The 10,188-nt window shown below is 41.0% G+C and overlaps 1 protein-coding gene across 1 annotated transcript; it reads right to left on the bottom strand.

The window, feature by feature from the left end:
- Positions 1-5,494: 5,494 nt before the first annotated feature.
- On the bottom strand, positions 5,495-6,571 carry Ccr8 (C-C motif chemokine receptor 8). Its single transcript, XM_004642164.1, has one exon. The coding sequence runs from the start codon at positions 6,569-6,571 to the stop codon at positions 5,495-5,497; it is 1,077 nt and encodes a 358-aa protein (XP_004642221.1).
- Between the last annotated feature and the right edge of the window lie 3,617 nt (positions 6,572-10,188).

Genomic DNA, 10,188 nt, shown 5'->3' with positions numbered 1-10,188 from the left:
AAGGCAATGTTAAAGTAAGACCTGGATTAATTTTTGCTACCAATCAAGGTCAGTTAAGTCTTCTCAGGATTTACATTGGAACCATGTATTGCACCTCTTAGATCTTCTGTCAGGGGTGCCTTGATGAGTCACTGCCATTGCTTGATCATGTCACTTTCTTTGAAAGCTTGGGAGATTTTTTTTCTCCCTCATGTCTCTCTTTAGTTACATTATACATCATAAATCACTTTTCTTTGTGGTCCCACAATCTCCTTCGTCATATGATTAAGGACTCACCAAATTATATGATATTGTAGCAGAGGTTCTCTTATATCCTGGATCCTTCTTGACCTTGGAGGGCTCGAGAGAAAATATTGGCTATCCTCTTAGCTCAACTATCTTTGTAACTTTTGGTCTTTTAACCTCAGTTGTTGAACATCCAGAAGAAAAGATTAATGACATTACCTTGTAACTGAGGCTGTAAGCTTAATATTACTATCTTATTTGAATATCAAACACCTGAGAACTTCCATTTACAGACATCAGTCAAAGAAATTCTCCAAGCAAACAGGATTTCACAAGCACTGAGAAGACAGAGGAAGTAAAATGGAAGTTCTACGAAGACATACTCTAAAAGGAAATTTCCATACTGTTAGATTTTGATCAGTATTTCAGGTTCTGAAGATTCAGAACAAGAAGAGTTTGTCTTTTGCTATTATTGATCTCAATAGAACAACTGAACTCACTGAAAATCCAGAAATAAGTGAAGCTGTGTTTAGAGCAAAAGAAAGGAAAGAATTTTACATGCTTTTCAGAAGTTATGGAATATTGTAAGCACATGTTTAAACTTTGGAAGACAAGGCCATTTTCAGGATGCTTTGTCAGGAAGACTGCATTGTTCTCCAAGGATTTTACTTCAGTATTGCTGTGTTTTGGGTCTGCACTCTCCCCAAAGGCTTGGTCCCCCACTTGGCATGGTCCAAAGGTAGTAGAACCTTTAAGAGGGGGAGTTTAATGACAGGAAGTGAGGTCACTGGAATGTGCCACCTTGTATGGGATATGGAGTACCCATCTTCTTCCTGTTTTCCTCTTGGTGCTTCCCAGATGCCATGAGATAAGCAGCTCCTTTCACCATGTGCTCCCACCATGATGTGCTGCTTCACAAGTCCAAATCAACAGGGCAACCAAGGACTGGGGCCTCCAAAACTCTTTTAAGTTTATTATCTCAGGTACTTCTTTACAGCAATAACACAAATTCCACCCCAAATATGTGTCATTGTCCTCACAGAATGCCTTTTCTCTAACTGAAATTATGCTGCTACAGTGAAAAATAAAAATTATTCTGAAATTACTTTTCTAAAGAATAGAGTGTTACTCTGTTTTCCAGGCTGATCTTGGGTTCTTAGGATTAAGCAATACTCCTGCCTCAGCATCCTGAGGTAGTTGGGACTATAAGCACTATAAGTCACTAAGCACCGTGGCTGGCTTGGAAAGCAATTTTTTAAATCCCATACAATATTTTATTTTAAACTGATTTTTAGATTTTTGCAATACCATGTATCTTCATTATCTTAGTCACTGTCTTCCTGGCTGTGACCAAATATCCAATACCTGCAACATAACGGGGAGAGGTTTATCCTTGGCCCATGTTTTTGAGAGGTTTCTGCTGATTCTAAAGCAGGAAGGCAGACGATGGAAGGGGCTTTTGGAGGAAGACTAACCACTTCATGATACCAAGAATCAGAGAGAGCAGGAAGGAGCCAGGCAGGGAGATAGATCCTGACAAGTGTAATGGTTGATACGTTGCATCAACTTGAGAAGTTTAGAAGCTTAACTAAAGGCTTCATCAGGGAGCCAGGGGCCTCATTTTGTAAATTCCTGTATCTTATGTGAAAAGAGAGCAGGAACATGGTAGGTACAAAGGATCCGCCTAGAGTGGAGAGCCTGCATGCTGTATAGGGGAGGAGAAGAGCCTCACTTCTGTACCCACCTTTTGCTCATGTTGCTTTTGCTGTCTTCTGCAGCCTTTAAGTATTGCCTGCCCCTATGCCATGCCACCCTGCCTTGGAGCCAGCTGATTACAGACTGAAACCTCCACAAACTATGAGCTAAATAAACCTTCTCTCTAATTTTGAGTATTGGGTATTTTCTCTCAGCAATGAAGGAAAAGTAACTGAGACAACAGGGCACCCCCTGACCTGCTTCTTCTGACCAGACGCCTCCTGACAAGTCAGCTATTGCTCACCCATAATCTAGTCAGTCTCCTAAAAGTTCCACTCTGAGTGCAAGAATCTGCTGGGGCACATCTAGACAGAAACCATCCCATGCATGGGAATATAGCTCTCTGTGGGGAAAAAAAGCCTAAACTAAGTCATGCTTACAAAAGGGGCACATTAAATATAAGAACAATGCTTTGGTCTAAAATAAAAAGTGCATACACTAATTCAAAATAAGCTGTCATGTCTACACTAAGGTTAATATACTTTAAGACAAGAAATACACACCTGGGCATGGTGGTACATGCACGTAATCCCAGCACTAGGGAGGCTGAGACAGGAGGATCATTGCGAATTTGAGACCAGCCTGGGCTACAGAGTGAGCTCAAGCCCAGCTTGAACTGCATAGTAAGACTGTCACAAAATGACAAACAAAAAGAAGAAAGAAGGAAAGGAAAGAAAGAAGGAAGGAAGGAAGGAAGGAAGGAAGGAAGGAAGGAAAGAAGAAAGGAAGGAAGGAAGCAAGCAAGGAAGCAAGCAAGCAAACAAGCAAACAAGCTTGCTGGGGAAAAGAGGCATTTTAAAATGCTAAAAGAGCAAATTCTTTTTTTTATATTTATTTTTTTATTGAGAAATAAATATGAATGAGACAGTTTCACAGCTGATTAATAGGACAGTTTTGATAGTCAATACACTGTACATTGTTATCTTCTTAGTGGTTATCCATAGTACAAGAAGCAGACAGGATATTCTGTCCAAACACTGTTAGTACACCTTTTTCTTCTCACTGAGTTAAGTGAAAGTAGTTGTAAATTTATCCTAACTATTTTGCATATATAAATACAAAATGATCTTTCCTTTGTATCTTTTTTAAATTTTAATTTTAATATTTTTTGTCCTGTCAGAGGTGAATATTCTATTGGCGTCTAAATACTATAGGTGTTTGAATTCAACTAAACAATCTAACACTGTCTAGCAGTCTATAATATTAGTGGGCTATCCTCAGAAGTTGTTGACTTGAGCCTTTTACAGCTCATTGTATTAATATGGCTTTACTTTATATAACTCATTTTTATACTTTTCTGCTGGATGGTTAAGACCAAGATATAGCAAGACCTATATCCCAAGGAATGTAACTTTTCTATCTGATAAGGTCAGCTAAATACTCTCAGGATTTATCCTGTAGCCCTGTACTGCCTTTTGTACATCCTTTTGTCAGTGTCTGACATGAGGATGAGTCACGGCCATTGCTTGACCAATTTGCTCTCTGTGAAAGCTTGAGAAATTTTTTTTTTCTCCATATGACTCTCCCCAGGCACACTATACATCATCGATCACATTCCTCTGTGGCTCCATAATCTTCTTGATCAGAAAATTTGGAGCACAACTGAGTTACATGTTGTTACAATACAGGTTCTCCTATGTCCCGAGTCTTCACTGCCCTTGATAAAAGAGCAAATTCAATAAAAAGTATAATCTATATATTCATGCATCTACTAGATCCAAAATACATACACTGAGAAAAACAAACAATTAAAATGAAAAATCAACCAGCCACAACTACAGGGATAGCTTTTAATGTACCTTTGAGTAATTTACAGATTAACCAATGAAAGTCACCAAAACACAGGTCTTCAACACTTTAATGTGTCAGCTACAGCCAACAACTGCAGAATACATTCCTACATTTCAAGTGCACGCAGAGCACTTAGTGAGCAAACCATGTCCTGCCTTATAAAATAATTCTCAATAAATTTCAAAGAACTGAAAACATGTGTATGTTCTCTATGAATAACAGAGCAATCCCATGTTTCAAAATGCAAAATTCTAAATAGCTCAAGTTTCAAAGCAGAAAACCAATGGGAAATAGAAAGATCTGAAAACGAAAAATAATGAAAATGTATAATAATGTAGAAAGCCAAATGTAGTAACACACACCTCTAATCCCAGTACTCTTGAGAGGATGAAACAGGAAGATCAAAACTTTAAGCTCAGCCTGGAGAATTTAGTAATTTAGTGATCCTATCTGAAAATAAGATAAAGGGGCAGATATTTAGCTCAATGTAAGAGCCCTGGGCTCAATCCATAGCACTGCAAAAAACAAACAAAAAACCCAGTAAAATAGACATCCAAAGTAGGGCTTGGGGTGAGGGGGGAATGAGATGGAGAGAAAGGGAAGGGAAAGGAAGGGAAGAGGATCGTGACGGCTCTGTGCATGGACCACTTCCTACAACACAGGCATTTATTATGTATCATGCATATATACTAATAAAAATGGAGGACAATGAAGTTAATATAAAACTAAGTTAGCCCTTAAGTTCAAAGAAAGCAGGTAGTATGAAGAGCATAAAGAAGAAATGAACAGATACAGGCAGAAAGTCAACATGGTCAAAAGCAGTTTCTTGGAAAAGATTAGTGAAACTGATGAGCCCAGTAGGGTCAAGAAAAGCTCACGTTGTCAGTATCAAGACTGAAAAAGGGGTGCTACTTGGGAGTCTCATACGTGAAAAAGGCTTGAAGGAGAAACCATGAATGACTTCATGCTCAAAACTGAGATTATCAAGAACTGATCTCTGGATGAGTCTCTGTCAACTTTAATGCATAATTTGAAATCTTCCTGTGGAGAAGCCTCTGGGAGAAGCCCCACTGCTGAAGTTTCAGTAAAGAATTCTATCCAACATTTCAAGAGGAAATAATGCCTAATATCTTACACAGAGAACAGAGAAAAATAGGATACTTTTCTAATCATCTTTAGGAGACTAATCCTTATAAACCATTATAAGAAAGGAAAATTAAAGGATGATATCTCTCATGAACATACACAGAAATCCAAAGAACAAGAGATCCTTACTTTTTTTTGTTATAGGAAAAATGAAAGTTGATTTAAGAAAAACAGTCAATCAGTGCAGTTTACCAAGTTAACAGAGTAATCGAAGAAAAGCCTTATAATTATTTCATTGGGTAAGAAAGAAGAATTTAATAAAATTTAGATTCCTATATGATAAAGACACATGGAAACCTAAGAATAGAAGGTAACATCTTTAATCTACTGCTAAGATTACGTTTTAAAAAATACCTTACTGCTACCATTCACTTAATTGTGGAATACGTGCAGTATATTCCACAATTAAAATAGTAAGTCTTTTTGAAAATTGAGATTCATTTACAATAGGAACTCATTAGGTATCATAAGCCTTGTCTTGTGTCTGTAACCAAAGTTCTGAGGGTTCCCCTACTCCTAGCCCAAGTCCAGAGAAGTAACGCTTGTCTTCAAAGAGGCACAGGGAGGCACACCTTCCTCACAAGATGTAGTCCATGCTGGAGGAGCGGGAGGAGTGGGAGGAGCGCTGGTGGGAGGAAGAGCACTTTTCCCAGCCCTCCCTGGGAAATGGTCTTCCTATGTAGAGAAGGATGTGGTTGGAACTTTTCTGAAATAATTCTAAGAGGTGTTTCTTGAACTTCTCGCCCACAAAAGCATAGATAACAGGGTTCATACAGCAGTGAGTGAAGGAAATGGTCTCTGTGACATGGGTGGCAGAACTCAGCCACTGGCTGATGCCACACCCATTCAAGATGTGCAGATTGTGCAGGGATGTGAGGAAGAGGACCATGTTGAATGGGACCCAGAAGACCAAAGATGCCACTACCACAATGAGCACCAACATGATGGCTCTGTTCTTCTGCTGGTTCTGGCAATTCCTCAGGTGGCGCAAGATGCTGACATAGCAGAACATAAAGATAGTGAATGGGACCAGCAGGCCCACGATATTAATTTCAAAGTGGGTGAAGATCTTCCACTTCAAAGCCTCCTCATTATAAAATGAGTAACACTTTAGAAAGCCATCTTCAGTGGCCTCTTGGTAAAATACTAACAATGGGCTGGTGACCAGAACAGTGGCCAGCCATACTGCCAGGCTCAGGCCAGTGCCTACCCTGGCTGTCCTCACTTTCATGGCATACACAGCATGGACAATAGCCAGGTACCTGTCCAGACTCATGAGGGTGATGAAGAACATGCTGCTGAAGAAGCCAATGTAATAAAGGCCAGAGACCACTTTGCACATTACATTTCCAAACACCCACTGGTCCAGCTGGTAGTAGGCTTGGAAGGGTAAAGAGAAGACAAAAAGCAGATCAGACAAGGCCAGGTTCAACAGGTAGATGTCTGTGATGCTCCTCAGCTTCTTGCAGGCCACGAGGACCAAGATGACGAGGCTGTTTCCCAAAAGACCAAAGACAAACAGGAGGCAGTAAATAGTGACAAGCAGCAACTTGCTGCTCCAGGTGCCAAGTCCCACCTCGCAGGGACTTGGGAAGACATCAGGATAGTAGTAATCAGTAACTGTTGTGGCATTGGGCTCAGGAGTATAATCCATGAAGACAGAGGGACCTGGTGAAAGCGATACAGAAGAGACATTAATTCCTTCATACTTTTATTTTCAAAGTCTAGGAGAAGGTAAAGATTGAATTGTGTTGCCTCCCGAATTCCAGTATAAAAACCCGCATTCCCAAAGTGACTGACTGAAGAGCTATAAGGGAGGCAGTAAAGGTGAAAGGAGCTTACAGAGGTGGAGCCTAGTCTCCCCTCTCAGTCCTCTGCCCTTTCTTCTTTCTTACATAAAATGAAAAAATTTAAAAAATCTCTCCTCCCTTCTTCCCTCTATCCCCCCTTCCCTTACCCCTTCTTTTTCTTGTACAACAGAAAAGCTGAAGTCCCTTACTTTTCAATGTAACCCGACACCAGCACCAACTACTGAAGCCATTGTGCTATGTGTTATTCCAAAAAATTTCTCCCCATCCTTTTACATTTGTCTGCCTCCATAATATTGTTTTGTATTCACTTTCTTCCTTTCTTCTTTCTTCCCCTTTCTTTTTCATTCTCCTTTCCTTCCTTGCTTGCTTTTCCTTCCTTTCCTCCCTCCTGCCTTTCTATGTTTTCTTTTTTCCTTCCCCTCCTCCCTTCTCTCCTCTTTCTCCTCTTTATTTTCTTGTGATACTAGAGATTGAACCCAGAACTTTCCCAATGCTAGGCAAGCACTCTATTACTGAGCTACATCCCCCGCCTCTTTTGTATTTAAGGGTCTTTCTTAGTCTTGCTAAATTGCCCATGCTGGCCTCAAACTTCCGATCCTTCTGCCTCAGCCTCAAGTAGCTGGGATTACAAGCATGCACCACCATGCCCAGCATCACTTTTAGCTTACATAAATTCTATGTTTCTCAATTTGTATTTTGCTTGTTTTAGAGACATAGCCACATGGTATTCATGTTTAGTTTATTCTTTTAGCTGTTTTTCTAAAAAACAGAAATAGCTCTTTTAAAAGTGCAATAGGGGGGGCCGGGGAGATGGCTCAGTAGAATAAGTGCTTCCCTGGCAAGCGCAAGGGTCTGAGTTCAATCCCTGGTTCTGGAAAAAAAAAAGTGCAATAGATAAAAATGAGCATAATTATATTAAAAAGTGAAAATGATCAGCTTTATAAGAAATAAATCTAATAAAATATATAATTCAAAATCCAGCAATGTAAAATATTATAGGATCGAGGGATGTAGCTCAGCAGTAGAGCCTTTGCTCAGCACTCATAACGCCCTGGGCTCCCTACTCAACAGCAAAGAAAAAAACAAAAAAGTTAAAGTTAAATTACTTCAAAGACCCGAGTAACAGAAAATATATTCTATCTGTGAAGACTGATTTCCGTCAGATGCACACTGAGGATCTGTTCTGTTCTCGTCCTATTTCCCACTCTTAAGAGAGCCTTGCGTCTCTCCCGCGTTCTCAGAGAGCATGGCCTGGCCTTGTCCGCTCACTCACCCCCGGGGGGCAGCCACGAAGACGCCTACGGAGGCTGCACACTTTGGGGCGCCTGAAGATGGAGAAATTCCACTCTGCAACAGCAGCCTGCTCGCTCCGCGGCTCCCTAAGCATCCCTCATAGCACGTTGGCTCCGAGACCTCGCCTTCATGGTTCCTTCTAACCCTGTGGTTTTTCTGTTCTTATGTGAGGTCCTACCCTGGGTTCAGATGTGGGACTTTTTTTTTTTTTTTTTTGTAGTATGAAAGGAAGAAAATATAGCAGCCCTTTCTTATCTTGATTTCACATTGACTCCACCTACCTTTTCATTTCAAAGGTTTCCACTTTTTTTTTTTTTTTTTTTGGTGCGGTTCTGGGAAACTGGGGTTGCCCCAGAGCCTTCACACTAAGCTCCCCCAGAGCCCTGTACGTGTGTGACTGAGCATGCACATTTCTGAGAGGTGGGCATATTAAGTCAGGAAGTTGCCCAGGCTGGGCTGGAGCTTTTGATCCTTTTGCCTCAGGCTCCCAGCTTGTCTCCACCTCAAAGGAGGCACTTTGCCTCAGAGGCTAGCAGGGGGTGACACTATTCCTCCTGACACACTGGGAGAATATTTGTCCCCAAAATGTGTTAAGATAGAACTCGTGAAAGTGAGCCAATGAACATAGTGAAAACCATTGCCAAGAAAAGCCACCGAGAGGACCCAAGAGCCTGCTGCTTCTCCTTGCAGCACAGTGCATATGCAGGCAGCATAAGGACAGAACCAGGGAATCTGAGGAGAACGTACAGATGCTCTAAGGAACTTTGGGGCTGACAACAGAGTGCAACTTAAGATAATGATTCAGAATTCAGAGGGTAAAGAAAGGGCTTCAACAAAACAACAGAGTTGTGCCATTTTTAATGGAAAACTAGTAGGAAAACGTTTAGAAGGTTTGTAAAAGTCAGACTGCTTAATCCTTTTTATTTTTCTGTTCTATGTTTGCAAGACATAATAAATACATTCATCATAGGGAATTGGTACGTATAGCAATTCCTGCTTATTTCACCTTCTTCCCACCACCTCCCAGTGCCAGGACCCCTTCCCACCCCGCATAATCTCTCTCCCAGATTCCTATCATCTATCTTTTATTTTGCTCTTTAAGTTACTTAAGATGGAGACCTTGCTGTGTTGCCAGCTAGGCTTGAACTCACTCAGACTACAGGCTTGCACAGCTTTAGACCATTGGAAGATACTTTGTGATCTGGTGCCTAACAGGGTGGGTCATTATTGCCTGACTTGGAGACCCTATTGTGTCCTTAGCCCTTTCCTCTCTGGCCTTGTCCCCTCTCTGCTTCCTAGCTCCTGTGCCACGAGCAACTCTCCTCTTCTGTGCCCTTGCACATGATGTTCCTGCCTCACCTTAGGTCTAAAAGCAATGCAGCCAGCTCACCGTAGACCAAGACCCATGAAACGGCAAAACTAAGCCTTTTCCTCTTTCAGGGATTTTTTTTTTTTAATCAGTATTTTATCACAGTGATTGAACACTAACATGGAAAATTGGAACTAAGGGTGGGTCACTGCTGTGACTATAGCTACCTGACCATGTGGTCCATCAGTATTTGGAATTGCTTGTGGGAGGAGTTTGGCAAAGGTTGGAAAAGCATATCAGAAAAAGCAGGGTGAGCACAGAAGACCAGAAGGCTGATAGAAATGCAGGAAGGAAAGACTGTGCTCATGAGATCTCAGATCAGCATGAGGACCCTACTGAGGATTGGACAAGAGGCCATTCCTGTTGCATACTGGCAGAGAACTTGTCTACATTTTGTCCATGGTCTGAGTCTTTGAGACTGAATTTAAAGATGATGGACTAGTTTATCTGGCAGGAGGATTTTTGAGGCAGCACAGCATTCAGGTTGTGGCATGGGTATTTCTGGCTGCCATTAGCTAAGTTTACAATGAAAATCATAAACAAAAAGCAAAGCATCAAGATTTGCAAAACATAGTTTGGCCAGAAAAAGCACATCCAGATAAGAAGGGTGGTTTTTAAAGAGATTAATGCCATTCAAAAACAACCAAGTTCTTTGTACTGGAGCAATAAGAAATATGCCTTAGGGATATCTTGTGTATTGGCCAGATACCATCTATCACACACCTGAGTATAAGGTCCTAAACTTGCTTGAAAAACTACTTTGAAAAGACAGTGCTTGGATGTTCCGATCACAGAGGG

Source organism: Octodon degus, unplaced genomic scaffold, assembly GCF_000260255.1.
Source record: "Octodon degus isolate 3935 unplaced genomic scaffold, OctDeg1.0 scaffold00147, whole genome shotgun sequence".
Taxonomy (NCBI): domain Eukaryota; kingdom Metazoa; phylum Chordata; class Mammalia; order Rodentia; family Octodontidae; genus Octodon; species Octodon degus.
Note: the sequence above shows the minus strand (reverse complement) of the source record. Positions and strands in the feature narration are given on the sequence as shown.